Below are 20,238 nucleotides of genomic sequence, written 5' to 3'. Positions count from 1 at the left end.
TGCTATTCTTTCAAGGTATAGAAGGTAAAGAAGTGGTTGAAATAGGAAGGAAATAAATTACAAATTGAAATGTAATTTTGTTAAGTAGGTTTATCCTTCTTAAGCATTGTTATTATGTCTTAAAATTAACAAAAATTGAGTACCTATAATTGTATGCCTCCCTAAATAAAAATTCTTTATCTGAAATTTAAAAAATGATTCAGCATGTAATAGCTTTTCATCTGAAGTGTAATACATAATCATTGTTGCTCAAATTGCTTTATAGTTGTTAACAGCCTTATTAAAAGAGCAATGAATACTATGCTGAATATACATAATAAAAATCACAGTCAAAGGAAATTTTACTTATCTGTCATTGTCAATGCTAAGCCTTAAAACCTTCATTGATCTCATACTTGGCCTTGTGTGCTCTCCCTTCCATTTGAAAACCCATAGTTCTCTGCACTTCCTATTATATGTCATTCTGCCTTGCATTGGATTTCCATTTATATGTGTTCTTATTCATCTGTTGCCCAAACATGCATTGTAACTATAAGGTGCTCAAAATACAGAGGGGGGAAAAAAGAGCCAAAGGTCATCACTTCTGAAAAGTTTGGAATGCTACATAAGCACCCAAGGTGCTTGTTCCACTCCTCTAACCCAACCCCAGAAATTGATTGCTTAGGTCTATAATAGGGCTCAAGAATCTTAATTTTTAACCAACACAACTTGGGATTGTGGTATCCATTATCCCTGGACCATTTGCTAACTGAGGGATCTTGAGAAATCAAACTTCCTTTGAGTCTATTTCTTTGTCTATAGAAACATTTTAGGTAGCATCTTAAATCTTGGTTAAAATCACATAAGAGTCCAATGCTTGGTGGAAATTAGTTTGTTATTGGTATTTCCTTACCATCCAGACAAGACACTCTTCCCCTCCAAGCTGATAGAATTCCTTAGGCACCTTTCTGCTTCTGCACTGCCATCACTTTCAGGTGTCTGGGTTTCTGGAAGGTTTGTGTCATTAGAAACTAGAGCTAGACTACACTTTACTGTATGTCTGGGAAAAGGGCATAGAATAAAGAATCCACACCTAAGACGATGTTACATGAAAGATAGAACACTGAGATGGGACTCTGTATCTTGTATCTGAAAGAAAACAAGAAAATGCCAAGCAGGGAAAAATTTAGAGGTCTTCAATGACCATGAGTCAACAGCAAAATGAAGAATCTGTTACCAACACTCCCACTCCTGGAAGTTCTCAAGTGGCAATAATGATCAGATGTCAAAGGGTTCATTTCTACACTGGATAACAAGTGGAAGGAGGGACTAATAAACCTAATGTTTCTACCCTACCTTTACTTCAATTCCAAAAGGACTAGTACTGCTAGGGCAAAGCTGAAAGAAAAGGCAACAGCTTAAAAAGACACATTTTGTTCTATTTTGCTGGATTTTGCTTGGTATTCAAAACCAAATTGGAAACAAAAAAACACAATACTGCTGACAATCACACTCCAAAGAAAATCACGTTTAGGTATAAATCTTAGCAAATCCTGTACAAGATCTGTATGCTGAAAATTATCAAAAGTTGATGAAAGATCAAAGACCCAAACAAGTAGAGAGATGTACCATGCTCCATGGATTGGAAGGCTCAAAACAGTAAAATGGTCAATTCTTCCCTAAATCTGTAAATTTAACATTCCTATCAAAATCCAGCAAGGTTTTTTTTGTAGACAGAGAGAAGCTTACTCTAAAACATATGGAAAGGCAAAAAACTAAGACCAGGATGAAAGGACTAAGATAATTTTTTAGAAAAATAAAGAAAAAATGAATCAAGAATTAAGTCTACAGTAATCAACACTGTGTGATACTGGTGGAGGGGTAGACACATAATGGAACAGAGATTCCAGAAATACACCAAACAAGTCCAACTGATTTTCAATAAAGATGCAAAAGCAATACAGAAAGACAGCCTTGTGAACAAATAGTGCTACAGCAATTGGAACAGACAGGTGAAAACATGAATTTAAATGTAAAAACCTATAAAGCTTTTCAAAAAACTGAGAAAATCTTCAGGACCTAGAGCTGGACAAAATTTTCACCCTTGACACCAAATGCATGACTCATATAAGGAAAAACTGATAAGCCAGACCTCATCAGAAGTAAAAACTTTTGCTACACTAAAGATCCTGTTGTGGGGTTGGAAAAAGTAAACTGCTCCCTATCTGAAAACAGACTAGATTATGCAGCTGACCCTGTGCAGCCCAAACTCATCTTGTTCAAGGGTCAAATGCATAAAAACTTCTCAAAGCTAAAAAAAAAAAAAAAAAAAAAAAAAAAAAAAATTGGTTATAAAGTGGGCAAACAACCTGAAGAAATATGTGGATGGCATCATTAGCCATTAGGGAAATTCAAGTTAAAATCATGAGGTATCACTACCCAAATGGCTAAAATAAATTACCAACAGCTGAAACTAATGTAACACTTTGTGTCAACTTTTGTTTTCTAAAAGTTACCAAATGCTGGCAAGGATGCAAGAAAAATTAGATCATTCATACACTGCTGGTGGGATATAAAATGGTAGTCACTAGAAAATATTTTAGCAGTTTCTTATAAAATTAAACATGCACTTACCATGCAACCCAGCATTTATACTCTTGAATACGTGAACCTCAGAAATAAAAATGTTCATATAAAAAGCTGTACACAAATTATATATATATAGCAGCTTCATATTTAACAACCTCAAACTAGAAATAACCTACATGCCCTTCAAAGAGTGAATGATTTAACTTTGCTACATCCATACCATGGGATAAAGGAACAACTATTGATACATATAACAATCCGGATGGACCTCAAGAGAATTATGGTTAGTGGAGCAAAAAAACAATCAATCTTAAAAGGTTACATACCTTATGATTGCTTTAAATGTAATATTCTTAAAAAAAAAAAAAATAGAGATGGAAAACAGATTAGTGGTTGCCAGGTGTTAGGAATGGAGGGAAGAAAGGGAATGTGGCTATAAAGGCAGTCTGTGGTGAAACAATTCTGTATCTCGATTGTGGTAGTTACCCAGATCTGTGTATGATAAAATAACATGCAACTATATAACCACACAAATGAATGCTTTTAAAATTGGTGAAATCTTGGGGCACCTGGGTGGCTCAGTCGGTTAAGCGTCCGACTTCAGCTCAGGTCACGATCTTGCGGTCCGTGAGTTTGAGCCCCATGTTGGGCTCTGTGCTGACTGCTCAGAGCCTGGAGCCTGTTTCATATTCTGTGTCTCCCTCTCTCTCTGACCCTCCCCCGTTCATGCTCTGTCTCTCTCTGTCTCAAAAATAAATAAACGTTTAAAAAAAATGTAAAAAAAAAAATTGGTGAAATCTGAATAAACTCTGGATTGTAACATCAATTTTTTAGATTTGATACTGTATTATATCCAAGAAGTTACCATTAAGAGAAACTGAGGAGTACACAGGGACTCTGTGCCTGTGTGTGGGTGTGTGTCTGTGTGTGTGTAGCAATTTGTGAATATAGATTTCAAAATAAAAATTTAAAACAACAATGGCACAGATGAATATTATACCGGAAACAGACATTATTAGTGTGTTGGTATATGTACATATTTCTGAATGAAGCCGGAAATGAGTGAAATAACTTAATTCCTTTTAAAGAAAATCAAAATATTCTCAGTTAAAAACAGATTGTCATTTTAAGTATTACTTCAATTCGTAAGAATTATTAGTAGAAAGGGGAAACACCATATTATCTCAGGGAGCTTAAGAAACTGAACCAGATTGTTTTTACATGAAATATAAAAGAAAACTCAACCTTTTTCTTTTGGAATTCTATATTCTACAATACTGTCCACAGGTTATACTACAATAAAGTGGTGATCAGAATACCACCATGGGAAAACACCTATTTCCCAAATGTTGCAGAATAAGCATTCAGTGAATCTCAATAGAGAAGCTATCCTTGACTTTTTCAAATGCTGACTTTTCAGTGGACAATCAGGGCATACAGGTATAAAGGAAAATTCTGAACAAAGAATGATTGATTCCTTCACCCATAAAGGTCTTTTTGCTGTAAAGGATCTCAGAATTAAGGCATATATGGTACATATGACTGAAAAGCAACTTAAGTATAATACAAACTATTGTAAAATTCTTAAATGCCAAAGGGACATAAATTTAAAAACAAATGTGCTAGCAATTACTACTTCACTATCCTTTGGACATACAACAAAGGAGAAAAGGATGAACAAAGACCAGTTTAGACAGGGCAACAGGGAAAGATGAGAAAACATTATGCAGATGGCCCATATCAAAGGAGTATTTGACTTTTGGCACCCAAGGGAAGATCAGGATGCAATACTTTTATATCCTCAAAGCACGTAATACAAGTTACAATTATCACAGTATTATAGAGCAAGGCTTAATATTTTAAAATAAGAAAAATTTGAGTATTAGTATGTCCAGTACTTTGGATAACACAAAAGCAGAGAGTATGCCCTTTAAGACTTAGTTGACAGTATAAATGGAGAGAAAGACTAGTATTCAGGACTCATTAACTATTCATTTTTCTAAGTCAGCTTTGTCATTCGTTGCTCCAGAGTTTAGCCAGATCCCTCAAACTCAGATTGTGTCCTTATATGCTCTCTCTACATGTCTCTTTCAAAGCACTGACCACAATGTATCGTAATATACAAACCCCTGCTAGACTCATCCCTGAAGGCTGAGAATATGTCTGTTCTATCCACTGCACCCAGCACGATGCCTAGAACACAGTATTTGTTAGCGCAAAGATGAGGCCCAGTTTCTTAAGTGAAAAGTGAAGTTACAAAATAACATGAATGATCTTTGAGTAAAAATAAGTAAATAAAAAGTCTAGAAGTTTAAGGCCATATTTATATACCATTATCTCTGGACTGTAGAATGGAAGGATTTTCATAAAGTCTCCTATTGTACGAATTTTTTACTAAAATATTTTTATATCATAGTTAGAAAATAGTAAAACTTTTTTTTTGGGGGGGAGGGGGAACAACAGAGTTGGTTAAAGATTTCCTCCCGTTTTTCTCATCTCTTACATCCACCCTTCTATATCAATGCCTTTTTCTTCTAAACCACACCTTCATTCTTTTAGGACTGCTTCACTAATTCTTTTTGGTTTCAACTGAGATACAACTTGGGTTAAACAGAAAAGCAATACTTGAGAAACAAATTAGCATTATTTACTCCAAGCCAGATTTAGATATGGAAAAGTAGTTTTCCCTCAGGTGAGAATAACTTCTATCACAGGAAAATCCACAATTGGAGACTACTGCAGGTTACTTATAAAAGAGATGAATTACTTGTTGATTGTGATATTTAATTAGTTTTCAAAGTAAAGTTCCCTATTACTGGGCTATAACAAAATACTTGTCATTTTCTAAACCTAAATTTAAACTTCTCAATACCAAAGACAAAACAGTGTAATTTTTCAAAAAAGTCAATTTCAGTAACTTCTTGAAATATTTTAATGCTGTTTTTTAGTTTTAACCAATAAAATCACCTGATACTTTATCACTGAGTATCTTAGAAATATCTTTATTAGCATTAAATTTTTCAACAGTCTTTGCCTCATTCGCTTTAAAAATCAAACTATTTGCACATTAGTTTTTTTTCAATATTCTTTTCAGAAAATATTTCCTATTATGATTTTTATTACAAGCTGCTTTTTATGCAACACCACTTTGGAGCACAAAATGGACTTTTGAATCCACAAAATAGTGTCCACCTAGAAAAAGCCCCACAAAGTTGTCTCTTGGAAACACTTCTAAGTGCTTTTGCTTCAAAATAAAACAATGATTTCCCACTATAAATACAGGTATTACTTTCTTCAACAAAACACTTGTTCAGCTGACACCTTAAATCTCTCAACTAATTATTTCTTGACTATGACAGCATGTCATTGAAAATTTTCTACACCTGCCACACCACCACCATAAAGAAACTTGAGTGTTTTAGGTCTTTGCTTAAAAGAATGATGATGAGCAAGTTTTTAATAATAAAGAACATAATAAGCTTCTGGGAAATGCCCAGCAGAAGCAGTAGCAATGAACACTATTCTTGCTCAATAATACAGTCCTAGTCTACTTCTTTACTTCTAACGTTACTTCCAAGCATGAACTGTTTATTCCAACCAAGCTTATCTTCCTTCTTTACTGTTTTCTGAGCAGGCCTGCCCCTCTTCTGTTCCATTTAATAACATCATTAGCATCCCAGGTTCTCAAAACTTAAAAGACACCTTACTTGCTCAATCATCAACTGTCCCCTCAGCTCCCTAATCACACAGACATATTACTACCATTTCCACTGCTTCTGCTACCTCAGATTTACCTAGATGTAAATCTAGGCCTGGCACTCACACATTTTCCTCTAAATCATCCTACATACCAAAGCCAAATTAATCTCACAAGACGCCATAGCATGGCAGTCCTATCACAGCAGGCCCATCAGAATCCCTGATCTTGTCCAGCCTCAACCACACCACGTACTTCCCTTTTCTGTGCATCAGCTTCATGACATTGCTTCCACTTTCTGCACTCTGGAATGCGCTATTATTATTATGCTCCCTTCTCTACAGATTCCTAATATTCGTGTTCCAGTTTAAAGTCTTTCATTAAGTCTTCCCTAATAATAACCTTCTCTCAAATGTCCTCCACAGCCAGGCCCTAGACAAAAGTAATCTCTCCCTTCTCAAATCCTCTTGCCATTCTGACCCCTTTAAATAGCTAAACATACACATTCTTACATTCTCAGCAAAGAGAACACTAGGGGATGATAGTAACTATCTACCTCACATTTTCCTCCCAGTAGTCTCTTGGAAAACAACAGACACTAAATATCAAGAGATATGTTCAATCTCAACTCCAGGCCTATTCTTACTCTGCTCCTTCATTTTGAACTGAGCTTTTCTCTTCCTTTAGTCTGTATTTAAGCTAACCCATTCTTCAAAGTACATATATTGCAGTCCAAATCAATTTCATTTCTATGGTGATATAGCACCTATTTGGATACCAGCAGTCACGTTTTCCACTGTTGCTTAATTCTTATGTTTATGACCTACCTCAACACTGTGCCATTCTCTAAACTATAGCTCTTGAATTCACCCCTCAACCAAAGTCCATCTCTGAATTTATTTAATGCTGTTTCTTATCCTATCCTATTTTTGCCAGTCAAACCCAATCCTCCTTCAAACCAAATCCAAATGACATTCTGTTCAATAAGAAGTCTTTCTCTAATGCTGCTTCAGGTTCCTACGGAACTTGGACAAATATTCCATAGTACTTAACACATCTCAACTTAAATTTAGTTATGTCTGTGCCCTTCATAATTTAAGAATCAAGACAGGGCTCCTAATATTTCACCTCTCTTCACAACAACTACTAGGTATTCAAAGAAGAGCTGTTGCATTTGAGTAAACAGCACAAAATGGTTTGAAACACAATTTTTAGTAACTGAACCATATACCATCCCAAAAAAAACCCTGTAATAGTGAAGTGGGTTGAATTGTTATATCTCCACCAACATCCAAGTCCTAACTCAAGTACCTGTCAATGGACCTTATTTAGAAACAGGGTGTTTGCAGATGTAATTAAGTTAAAGATCTTGAGATGAGATGATCCTGGATTTAAGGTGGCCCCTTAATTCAATGACTGCTGTCTTTATAAAGAGAGATTTGACAAAGGGTAAAGCTATAAAATTGAAGGCAGGAAATGGAGTAATGTGTCTACAGCCAAGGATTGCTGGCTGCTACCAGAAGGAATCAACCTTGCCACCACCCTGATTTCATGCTCTAGCCTCTAGAACTGTGAGAGATAAACTCCTGTTGCTTTATGCTACCAAGCCTGTGGTAAATTGTTTTGACAGCCCTAGGAAACTAATACAAACACCTCCATAGTACAGCATTTTAAACATCCAGAAAACTTAAGGTTTTGTGGGGTTTTTTGTTTTCTTGTTTTTTTAATTTTCAAAGATAAGAGCAGGGGTGGCTCAGTAGGTTGAGCTCAGGTCTGACTCTTGATTTGGGTTGAGGTCATGAGCTCACGCTTCATGAACTCGAGGCCCATGTCAGGGTCTGTGCAGACAGTGCAAAGCCTGCTCGATATTCTATCTCCATTTCTCTCTGCTCCTCCTCTGCTTGCTCTCTCACTCTCTCAAAATAAATAAATGTTTTCTTTAAAAAAGAGAAGAGTAATAAGGAGATTCTTAGGAAATAAACAGATGATTTTATTTAACTAAAACTATACCTAAATTTATGAAATGATTTTATTTATAAATAAGTAGTGGCTTACCTTAAACTGAGTTCAGTGCTACTTCTCAATATAAAATGCCCTCCTTGTGTTAAGGATATAATTTTAAAAGATGTAAAACCAAAATTATACCCACTTGCTATAATAAAAAAAACCATGCTACTTCTAAGGCAAATAATCACAGTGAATAGATGAAATTCTGTTTTATCATGGTATTTTCACTGCAATATAAATCTTAATGGGGAAGGTTCGTATTTTCAGCCTAACTTGGTATTAAGTATGGATCAATATTTTGTTCATTCTCTATTAAAAAATTTAACCCAGCACTTCCTTTTTTAATTCTTATGCCATGTTTCTAAGTTTCCAACTTTTACTTTTTTAACTCAGTCTGCTTAAGGAACACAGGAATAATTTCAACGAGCCTAACCAAATAGAAAGCCCTCGGATTCCAAATCTATATACATAGCTTATGTATTTTGCTAATTTTGCTTATCTAAGACACTAGCATTTTCCATTAGCAGATAAAATATTATAATAATAGGCCAACAAAACACACATTTTCTCTAGAAAAGGCCCCAAAATGTAAACTGTATCTTAAAGAATATGAGCCTTAGGACACCTGGGTGGATCATTGGGTAGTTAAGTGCCTGACTTTGGCTCAGGGCATGATCTCATGGTTAGTGAGTTCGAGCCCCACCTTGGGCTCTGTGCTGACAGCTCAGAGCCTGAAGCCTGCTTTAGATTCTGTGTCTCCCTCTCTCTCTCTGCCCTCCCCCCCTCCCCCCCTCCCCCCCCCCAGTGCTCTCATGCTCGCTCTCTCTCTCTCTAAAACACATAAACATTAAAAAAAAAGAACATGAGCCTTTATATTACATACTACTTTTTAAGTAAAAACTGAATTTTAAAATATTTTCAAAGTTTGAAAATCATTTAAAAGTAATTTTTAAAAATTCAAGAACTTAATCCTACTATAACATTTGGAATTATACTTTCCACACAAAGACAATAACAAGCACAGGTAACTTAAAATTTTACACATTTTCCTAACTTTAGCCAAGATCATAAAAGAAACCAAATTTAGCCAACATACAAACATTATTTATATGAATTTAGTAAAACAACCATTTTCTTAGAAATTATGATCCCCCGCAGTCATTTTTAGCACTTAAAGTACTAAAAAGTTAAATTACTAATATCAACTCTTATACCCATTTAACTTATAAAGTCATGGAAATTAGCAGTTCATTATTGCTCTGACTGAAATACCATCTCCTCTCTATTCCTTTAAGCTACCTTTAGGACTATTAAATATGTGCATATAATGAAAACATGTCAATTTGATATTCTTATATGACAAGTCCACACTAGACAAGACACTCTTCCCTTTTCCGTAATGCAGATATGGCATGAGCCAATGAAATCTAACACCATACTGGAGAGGAAACGCCTACCGGCTCATCTATGACTTACAGAGGCACAATTTTGGTTCCTATGTCCCTGTTTGTCACGAAATGTCTTCCAGAATGTAAGAGCAGATTTATGACCAGTCTATTGATATTTTCTGTATTGTAATTTTGCTTTCATCTTACTCCAATTACTAGGTAATAGAAAACAATGGTACTACTTTTTCCAAGAAGTTTTTGCTATCAACGTAATCTGAAGATCGACTGGAGAGGCACAAAATAATCAACCTACTCTAGCCTACATTGCAGCCTTATCTCACTCAGCTATCAGATTTCTAAAAATCCTATACACATTATAAAACTGGAAGAAAAATGAGAAAAATTTTGTGTAATGAACATTTTTTTAAAAAATGTTTAATGTTTATTTTTGAGGGAGACAGAGCATGAGTGGGGTGGGGCAGAGAGAGAGAGGGAGACACAATCTGAAACAGGCTCCAGGCTCTGAGCTGTCAGCACACAGCACAACGCGAGGCTTGAACTTGAGAATGGCGAGATCATGACCTAGGCTGAAGTTGGACACAACCGACTGAGCCATCCAGATGCCCCTGTGTAATAAATATTAAAAAAAAAAAACAAAAAAAAAAAACAGCTACTTTTTCAGAGGAAATCACTCTCAAAAACTCACTCAAGAATCTAAAAAAAAAAAAAAAAAAAAAAAAAATCAGAACTGTAGGTAAATAAGGTTTAAATTTTTCCCGGGGTGCTTGGGTGGCTCAGTTGGTTGAGCGTTCAGCTCTTGATTTTGGCTTAGGTCATGATCTCATCGTGGTCTGTGGCATAGAACCCTGCATCAGGCTCTGAGCTATCAACACAGATTGGGATTCCCTCTCTCTCCTCTCTGCCTCCCTGCAGCTCACATACATGCATGCATGCTCTCTTAGAAGTTTTTTTAAAAAAAAAATAAAATAAAATTTTATTTACCTGGTTATCTCTTTGTTCCAAAAAACCTTGGTTAAATTATTTCCACTCTACAGCAAATTAAAATGTTTTGAAGCTATGTGGGAGAAAAGAAAGGAGAAAAGCTGTTCAATGCACTGTAAATAAATGAGGTTTCTTAACACGGGCACTGCCACAGAAGATACGTGTAAAGCAGACAAGTATAATAATAAAAGCACCACCTAGCCTAAGGTTTTATGAATAAGGACACATTCCCCTACCCAAATCTAAACACCTGAGAGTACCGCCATATTATAGCAACATACAATAAATGTTCACAATCTCTCAGTAATTAGAAAAAGGTTAACATACTAAAGATAGTGTTTTAAAAACATTAATTACTTAATACAGTCTAGAAAAATCTTTAATAAAGTAGCATTTTAAATATTTCTGGTCTCATTTAATGGTTTAAAAGTTGCTTATAAACTACAGTTTATAAAGAGGTATCAAGAATGAATTTCTAATGACATAATTCTTCACTGGAAAATTTACATCCAAAGATAAATAATAACACAGAAAGACTAAGATACTAGGTTATGCAAAATTATAATATAAAAAATATGGACTTGTTATAGATTTGCTCTTGCATTCTGGAAAAGATTTGGTGATAAAGGAATACAGGAACCAAACTATGCCTCCACAAATCTTGTATGAGCTAATAGGCTTTCCCTTCCAAAACCCTCTCCAATAAGCTTCATCTCCTTGAACTTCCATTTCTCCTCAAGGAAAAGTTTAACTTCAGAGCCATCTAAGCAAGCTTTATATATTTGCAAAAGAGACCCAAATTCTCAGAAAATCTTGTTTTTGTCTCAAATTCTATATAGGCAAAATTTCTTTACATTCCATTAATTCTGCATTCTAGGAAATCCTGTATAGGACAAATTTCCTTACATTCCACTAATAGCATTAGTTATAATATATAAGAGGTCAATTATCAGTCAAAACAACATTAATTATAATCCTTCACTAAGTATATATTCATTTATACTAGATGGTATTAACATTTAACTTAAATTTGCAACCTCACTGAGTAACTTTTAATGTAATTTACTTACATAAATTGTTATGTACCTAAAGTCACATATGCAAATTAACTTATAGAAAACATTATAACAGTAATCAAATTTTAAAAAGACATTCAAAAAGATTTCTCTGGCAAAAGTAAAACGTGAAAACTTGATTTCTTAAAAGAACGGTTTTTGGTGAGCTTACTGTTAACTTCTGCTTGATATGAAAAACTTACTTTTGATTAGCTGCTAGATATTCATTCAGGTATCGTCAACATTTTTTCTTTTCAGCACTTGACATAATTAATGATGGGTTGACTAAACTTGGTAGAAATCAATCAAATGTAAACTAGTCTTACTTAATTTCCCAAACCTAGGCCCCACACAAAAGCACTAAGGATCAAACATACACATCCACAAGGGAGTCAGTGGAAGCTAACAGGCAGGTGTACACTACGTCTCACACTATAACTTCAAGAGTAAACAAAGCCCTCCAACACAGTCATTTGCCACAGTTTTGTAGTACCAATCCAGCAGATATTTTTCATGTGTTACATGAACTCAGTGTCAGTGTTACTCCTGTGAAACGTAAGAAAACTCAATGAAAGTAATTAAATACTTAAGGAATAAGATTTTTGTGGGTAGAGTGGAGTTCTGAAGGGCCACAAACCATGACCTAAATTTCGTTTGCCTCCCATTAACCAATTCATGTTAGTTTTGAGACTGTATCACCTTCACTTGTGAAAGCGTGGAAAGAAAAAGAAAAAACTGAATATCTTTTGGTAAATACAAGGAACAAAAGTTAGACTAATGATTTTGAACAGGATATATTTTTGTTTTATCCAATAAATACATCTTATCATTTATGAAGATTTGGTTCATTTGTTTGCTTAAATCCAGTAGAATTTTCTTGAATGAGACATCACATTCCTTGAAGATGTTGCAAAAGTGAGGAATTATTACTAAGCATCCAATTTCAATACTCATTATCTCCAACAGAGAAAATGCCAGAGGAGTAAGCTACAAGGGATTTTGTTGGGAAGAAGTAAGCGAGGGGGAGAAAAATAAAGTGAGCTAGTTAATTTGCAATCTTATTCTAACTTTAAATATATAGATATTATAATATTTTGATCTAGCTATTACCCCAAGACATTTTGATATAACTTAAGAATTACAAATACTGTACTTATTCCCAATCTATTTGTTATTCAGAGACCCAATCAGTTTGTTTTCATAGCTTCTCCCAGCTCTAAATTTTTTTAAGTCTGACATGTGGTTTCTTAACTGCTAGTAATTAGAAAAGAATCCACGATTAGATAAAATTCTCACTTTACATTTTACTGTCAAGTTTTTATTTTCTTGAGGAAAGAAGATGACTGATCAACTACCACAGGAAAAACCAAAGGAGACTTTTGGGAGTGTATATTCACAGAAGTACTCAAATATAATTTAAACAGGAAATCTTCCCCACATTAAAGGGCATTTTTAAACTATTTCCCAAAGCTGTATGGACATCTTGCTTTGCCATCACATCCTCACTCAAACAACTCTAGAACATTATGCAACAGTCTGCTATAACTATGCAAGTCAGATCATGCTCCAACCAAAACCTAATGGCCCAAAAGAATTAGTTCTACCCCCAACACTGAGAACAGAAATCTTCTGAATATATACATAATAGAAACTAAACATGTACAGTTGGACATAACTTGCAAAATATAAGAGAGACCCTCAACTCACACATCAGTTAACATTCACTTGTTAAACATTTAGTAACAAAATATGACTAGCAACATCTGACTACATTAGAATTTATAGAATAACACTGATAAGCTCATATTCTGATCTAGTTAGATCATATTAAAATCCATACTTATCATTTATTATCAGAGTATTTATAAAAATGTATTTGTTTTGAATAAAAATGTAATTAAAATGAGTAAGGCATACTATATTTATATCTTTTATCGCTATAGCCTAGGAGCAAAGCTTTTTAGGAAAAAAAAGAATCCTTTGATGTGAACCTTAACACCTTCTATATAAGGGGGGAAAAACATAGTTGAAAAGTCTGAATTTTCTTGAATTTTAAGGACAAGGCAGATAGAGGGAGATATATTGTCTTTCAAGTAGGAAGTATACGAGCTGGCTAAACAGTTTATTTTTTAAAGGATCCTTTTAGATGAACATGCAATAATTATTATTTGAGGGACAAGAGGAAAATGAAAGCCAAGTTTCATAAAGATTAATTCAAGTGAACATATTTACAGTGGAAGTGGAACAATCCTTAGCTCCCTGGCTAAATAAAAGCAGTCATCTACTGCATCAGTGTGTATTTTCAAGCAAATACAGAAGCAAAACTCATTAGCTCTTTAAAAAATACACACATTTAATGTTGGTCTGTTTTAATTCTAAGTAAAGCAATTCCAAAAATACAAACTGAACATCAGAGCCATGTGAACCACCATGATAAAATAAAACAGACATTCACAATAATTACGTCTAAAGACAGTTCAGCTTAATAAATCATCTTCCATGTATACTAAAGAAAGAGTTACTAAAAATACTGCTGGTGTTCAGTTAGAATTAAAGGACTTTGGGGAAAATGAAATAATATGATACAGGTGGAGTGAATAAGGTTACACGGGATTTACATTTTCCATTACCCCTAGATATAAACAAACATTCAAAATCAACACAAACTCTGTGTGTTATTCAAAATATTGCAGCTGCAGGAAAGGCAACTTTAAATTAATAGCTAGGGGAAAATCAAGTTTTGGTGGAGGTAAACAGAAGTGACAGTTTTTAATTTGCACTTTTGTAAAGCTCATTTATACCTGGCCAACCAGGAACCAAATGCAGGACAACGAAGTTCTCTGCTTCTTTTGGCTATAATGTGACAAGAAAAGGTCATCTTTTGAAGATGTTTAAAGAAATAAAGCAACTTTCTTTATAAACAGTCAAATAATCAATCAATGGAATAAATAAGTACTAACCCACATTTTTACCGCTCTGTAACCACTACACTTTACATATTTTTCATTTTGGCGGCAAATTCCCCAATTTTTAGGCTAAAATCCACCAATCACTTTTAAGAGTAAAATGAACAGCCACCAAAATAAGAATATTCTTCTGTTTACTCTTTGGCTAAAAAAGAAAACAAACAAACAAAACAAAACAAAAAGAAACAGAAGACAACTCTAACACTGGTGATAAAAGAAACTGTTTTTTTACATGTAAAATAAAGTTATCAATTTAAATCTTGGTACATTTTATAAAAACAAGAGGTAATGTTGTAATAAAACAGCAGTAGCCTTGTCAGGCAACATACTGTTTGTTAACCCTGTGCAATAAAATACTTTGTTCATACTACACTTATTCAACATGACTAACAGTTACTACAGACATTTCAGGAATCTTCACGGGACTCCTATAGACTTACTGTTAAAACTGAGAGACATTTACAATCATAATGTGCCATGAAAACTTGAAAATGTTACTTCTAGTAGGAGATAATGTTCATATTATTTGAATTGGTTTTAGGTACTGAACAGCTGAGTTACAAGGACTGAAAGTGAAAAGCATTCTAAAAGCCCATGAACACTGTTGTTCACACCCTTCTTCAGAACACACTAAACTTTAAACTTGTTTGACACATTTCTCTTCATACATAGCAAGCAACAGCACCCAATAAAAGCCTGAGAAGAAATGCTGCTGTGTAAATACTGCAACTATTCCTGAAAAAAGAATTATGGGATATATACTCCAAAGCTGCCCATTCCCATAATTTGTATTGCATAGGTCACATAATCACACACATATATATACACACATGTGTACATATATGCACATGCAAAGAATATATTAAGACGACAATGAAGTCTAGTCACAGAGCAATTTACAGGCTCAATATATTTTTTACACTTTGCGTGAAAGAAAATTTCAATATTTTACAGTCTTTTAGTAGGCATTATATACACTGCACTTTATGAAATCTGAAAGGTATTGAAATAAATTTTTTCCAACATTTTGGTAACAAAACAGACAACGTTTCTCCATATACTTGTGCTATCTATCTACATGATCTGTTTGATCTGATAACCACTAATCACAAAAACTGACTCAATGGAATAATTAGAAAAATTATCTAACACCATGCATGGATTTGAATCATTTTTAATATCCTATCCTAGAAACATTCTACAAATCTTAAGATTTAAAAAATTAAGTCTCTGTTCTGATTTTTAAAAGATATCTTTTTTATGACAATATCCATAACATTGACAGGTACATGTTAAGGCTAGTATCATCTCCTTTTGTGAATTTTTTTGACTTTTTTTTTTTTTTTTTTAAGAAAGATAGTAAAAGCCAGACTCCTTTAGGACTTTGAACTGTACCTACAGAGAATGAGAGTGCAGTGAACATAATGTTCAGTCCTACAGTCAGGATGCAGTTGCTCCTTCCCATTCCACAAGATACTGCACCTTTCCATCAAGTGTCACCCGACGAGCCAGTACTCGGTATTTTTCACCACATGCTATTCTACCTGCAGCACCAAAATAACTGGTAATGGAGTTTTTTAGATGATTGAGTTGCAACTCCTGATCTGCTAAGTTATTCAAAATCTCTGTGTTGAGTTCATCAAATTGGTAATCTTCTTTGCCTTCATCATCTTTTACAATTTCTGAGTTCTGAGTCTGGAGTGCTCTTCTTGGAAGACGACCCCTTCTTCTCCGTAAATGTGGTATTGCAGCAGGCCAAGATCTTCCTGTACGAGTTCTTTTTCTGGAGTCAGATAATCTACGGAACGAAAAAAAAAAAAAAGGCCATAATTGTCTACTGAGTTTATAAGGCATCCTTTGCCCAAACAATGTGTTCTCAGATTTTTTTTCTATCACACTACTCTAAGTATATACCCTTGGTGACATAAACATCAGCCAAACCAAAACAATACATGCTATTTTTATAAATGGATTATCACTCGCCTTCATTAGACTCCATCACCTTCTTGGGGCTGACCTTTGAAGAGCTTTTCTTCCTTAACAATGTATTATTAAGCTTAAAAGAATCAGAGGAAGTTTTTAATTACGAGGCCAATGAGACAAATTCTTACCAAGAAGAGGCCCTATTCATTAGTCAGATATTGTCAACAGTCTTATCATTAAAAAGAAGAAAGTTCATTCACTCATTCAATGCAGCAAATACTTAATAAGTACCTCCTATATATACAACATTGTTCCATGGGCTTAAATAGATGGTAAAACTAGAATAAATGTTGTCTTATTACCAGTTCTAGGCATAGTGAACTAATGTAATGAACTGGAATAAGCACAAAGTACAAATCAGGGTACCTTGAATCTACCTCTGTGATACTGGCCAAATTCAAATCTCTTATCCTCTGTATTCTCTTCTGTGAAGAGATTAAGTGAAGAGGTTGAACTACATAATTTTTGAGGTCCTTTTCAGCTCAGGAATTCAATGATTTTATAATCTTTTAACAAGGGAGAATACAGCCTAAGTTAAATTCAAAGACTTTATAATCATACTGCCTGACTCAACATCCCAGTTCTGTTATGCTTGTTAATGACCATGCTTGTTTCTTAAAACCTGTTAGTTTCAGTTTATCTTTAAAATGGGAATAACAGATCTACGACTCAAAAGACTGTTTTAAGAATTTAAAAAGGCAATGTATGTGGAAAGTTTAGCACAATGCTTGGTGAAAGGCCAAACACAGTTCAATTATTCACAATCCATTAAAAAATGAGTTACATTTTAAGCTTTTTAATACTCTGAATTTTGTACAATTTACACAGCAGTTTTTGAAGTGTTAACAAAAATTAAACTAAGGGAAGTATAAAACTTGCAAGCTCATAGCTCTGACCCCAAGGAAACTAATTTTTCATTCCTGATACATCATGCTTTGGGAAAGGCATCATTCTGAAGAATTAGGTTAAATAAAATATTAGAGAAGTCTGCTACTGATAGAAATCCTGAGTTTAAAATCTTCTTAGTAACAAAAGGATTTACATGTCTGACTCAGATATTAAGAAAAAAAGTACTCCTAAAGATAAAAATTCCTAAAGATAAAAAATTTTAGATAAAAATATTATCTAAATATTAGAAGCATAAAAAGGTCTCAAGGAAAAGAGCACAGCCTATTAACACCAGTATACCTCTTCTGTGCACAGAGCAAAATCTCCTAATAAATTTTTAATGTTTGAGCTCTGAAAAGCAGAAATTTCAGATGAATATTAATAACAACCTAAAGAATTTACATATAGATGCTTCTCAAAAGCTGAAAGGCATATTTACATCACTTTCAATTGCTAAAAATTTATTTAATCATTACTTTACAAAGAAAAAGAATCTAGAAGAAAATCAGTTAAGAAATAAGAATATAAAATATCTACCCATAATGCCTGGAAATGCTAGACGAGGTAGTTTCTTTTGTACTGGAAGCACCCGTGAAATCCACATCTGAGGTATTGGATGAATGTGCAGTTCCCTCAGTTCTCCTAAGACAAAAGAATTTAAATGGTATAACGACTATATTACATAACAATAGAAATATTCATTTCCCCCCAAAAGAAAATTCCTAGAATAGGAGAAAATAACTTTCTATTTACCCTATAGAACAAGGTAAATCCAAGGTAGGATTCTCTGAAATTGATTCCTTATCCTGGAAAATAAAAAATAACATACTTAAAGCATGGCTCTAAAGTAAACTAAAAAGATACTCATTTCTCAGTTAATTTCAAGCATCCGTCCTCTTTGAGAGTATATACCAACACATCCTCTTACCAAAGGTGGCTCAGCAGTTTTCTGAATCATTTTTCTTGTATATGGGCCAGGTGGACGACCTACTGATTTTTTCTTTCCTTTTTTTTCTATGCCATTGCTTACTTCCCTGAAACATAAAATCATTATGTATTTAATCTCTGCATAAAGAAAAACAAAAAGACAATGGACAATATATACTGGCTTAGCTCCACTTATGTAATAATTAGGTTACATTATTTTTATACTAATGGTAACAAAAACCAAAAAAATTAAATGTAAGTTGAATCTACCAATTTAGTCAAGTGCATACAGAGAACACATTCCAATTTAAATAAACATTTCTTGACTCAGATATTATTTACATATGAAAAGTTTAAGGAAAAAACTTTTCTCTTTACTACAATTGTGAAAAATATATACAACCTCAAAGTTAATAAACAAAAACAAAAACAGACTACTATACTGGAAGGAAGATTTCCAAATCCCCAAGAGTTCCATTATTTAGTCCAGGTTGTTACTATGTAGGCCCTTAAGGGAGTATTTTAAGAATTTACTACTAAAAGTAATTATGAATTTAGTCATTACCCACATGGAGCCAGGAAGTATCTATATTAAAATATAGTAGCTATAAATACAGGCTGCCTTTAGAAATAAATATATATATTCTTGAATGATATCAATCATAAAGAGAATGAAACCCAGGGTGGAAGAGTGTAGAAGGAATCCTTTATATTAGGCAGGGAGTCATTCAAAAGGTACAATTAGAAAGATCTAGAAAACCAGTTTTTGAGACATAAAAGCAAATATCAAGCAAGAAGGGGGAAAATAGCAAGTCAAGGACATCTCTAATTAATAGAAGGGAATAAGAAAAGGGCAAATATCAATATAGAGAACATCTACTTCATTCATTCAACAAACATTATCTACCATATAAAAAAAGGGGGGGGGCGCTATAATAGAAATACAAAGATCTTCCCTGTGCTAAGGGGTCCATAATACAGTCAGAAAGTGATAAAGATACATACAAAAAGGCTGATAAAAAGAGTTAAGTGCTATAAGAAAGTTACCCAGGAAATTTTAATTTCCTGTGTTTTTACACAGACAAGGAATAACACCATAGAATAGGCTAGAAAGAGGTGAATGGAGCAAACTAGAAAAGAAACTACTCCAGACACCAAACTAAAGTTGGGCAATAAAGGTAGAAGTACAAGGAAGGAGAAAATAGGGGAGCTAGAGGAATAAAGCATAACTAGAACTAAAATCAAAAGTCTCAAGGATAAAATAGATGGAAGTATAGTTGTTTTTTTTTTTTTTTAAGATGATCAACATTTATACAGGATCCCTGGATTAAACAAAGTATTTTCAGATTAAAAGGACCAATTCATACATAGGACCCAGAAGGAATAGAGAATGCCTTGAAAGAAAGCTGAACCATTTCCCGGTAGCATCAAATGAACTAGCTAACACAGATGGACTGTCTTATTAATGTGATAGGAATGAGAAAATTTGTGTAAACCTTTTTCTAATCCATAATATGGGCAACTGATAGCAAAGGATTAATGATAAAATCTGAAAGTGATAGGAGTAAATACGCTTTGCTTTAGGGAAAAAAAACAACAACAACCTAAAAGCATTATCTACTTTATTACACATTCAAATGGATATGAAACACTGTTAACCCTGGGTTATTACTTTTTCTTACTCTCCAGGTACTCTCATACCTTTTATTTACTCCTTAAATTTCCCACTCTGCACAACCCTCAGCCATCTTTATACC

At 33.9% G+C, this 20,238-nt stretch overlaps 1 protein-coding gene across 7 annotated transcripts in view; it reads right to left on the bottom strand.

Annotated features, from left to right (window-relative positions):
• Positions 1-10,613: 10,613 nt before the first annotated feature.
• The window catches only part of MTF2 (metal response element binding transcription factor 2), an 80,194-nt gene continuing 70,569 nt past the window's right edge, over positions 10,614-20,238 (bottom strand). For 3 of the 7 annotated variants that reach the window (XM_007073411.3, XM_015536073.2, XM_042997905.1), the window contains 4 exons: positions 18,483-18,588; positions 18,308-18,360; positions 18,092-18,196; positions 14,051-16,481 (listed from right to left, as the gene is read on the bottom strand). In XM_007073411.3, the coding sequence (XP_007073473.1) occupies positions 16,124-16,481; positions 18,092-18,196; positions 18,308-18,360; positions 18,483-18,588 (622 nt within the window). In that variant the 3' untranslated portion in view covers positions 14,051-16,123. Of the gene's footprint in view, positions 10,736-11,837; positions 12,705-14,050; positions 16,482-16,666; positions 16,740-18,091; positions 18,197-18,307; positions 18,361-18,482; positions 18,589-20,238 lie in introns of those variants that run through there. The other 4 variants (XR_006221701.1, XR_006221702.1, XM_042997904.1 and 1 more) reach the window with 4 other exon arrangements.

Source organism: Panthera tigris, chromosome C1 (genome assembly GCF_018350195.1).
Source record: "Panthera tigris isolate Pti1 chromosome C1, P.tigris_Pti1_mat1.1, whole genome shotgun sequence".
Taxonomy (NCBI): Eukaryota; Metazoa; Chordata; class Mammalia; order Carnivora; family Felidae; genus Panthera; species Panthera tigris.
The sequence above is the reverse complement of the archived record's forward strand: the minus strand, read 5'-3'. Positions and strand labels throughout refer to the sequence as shown.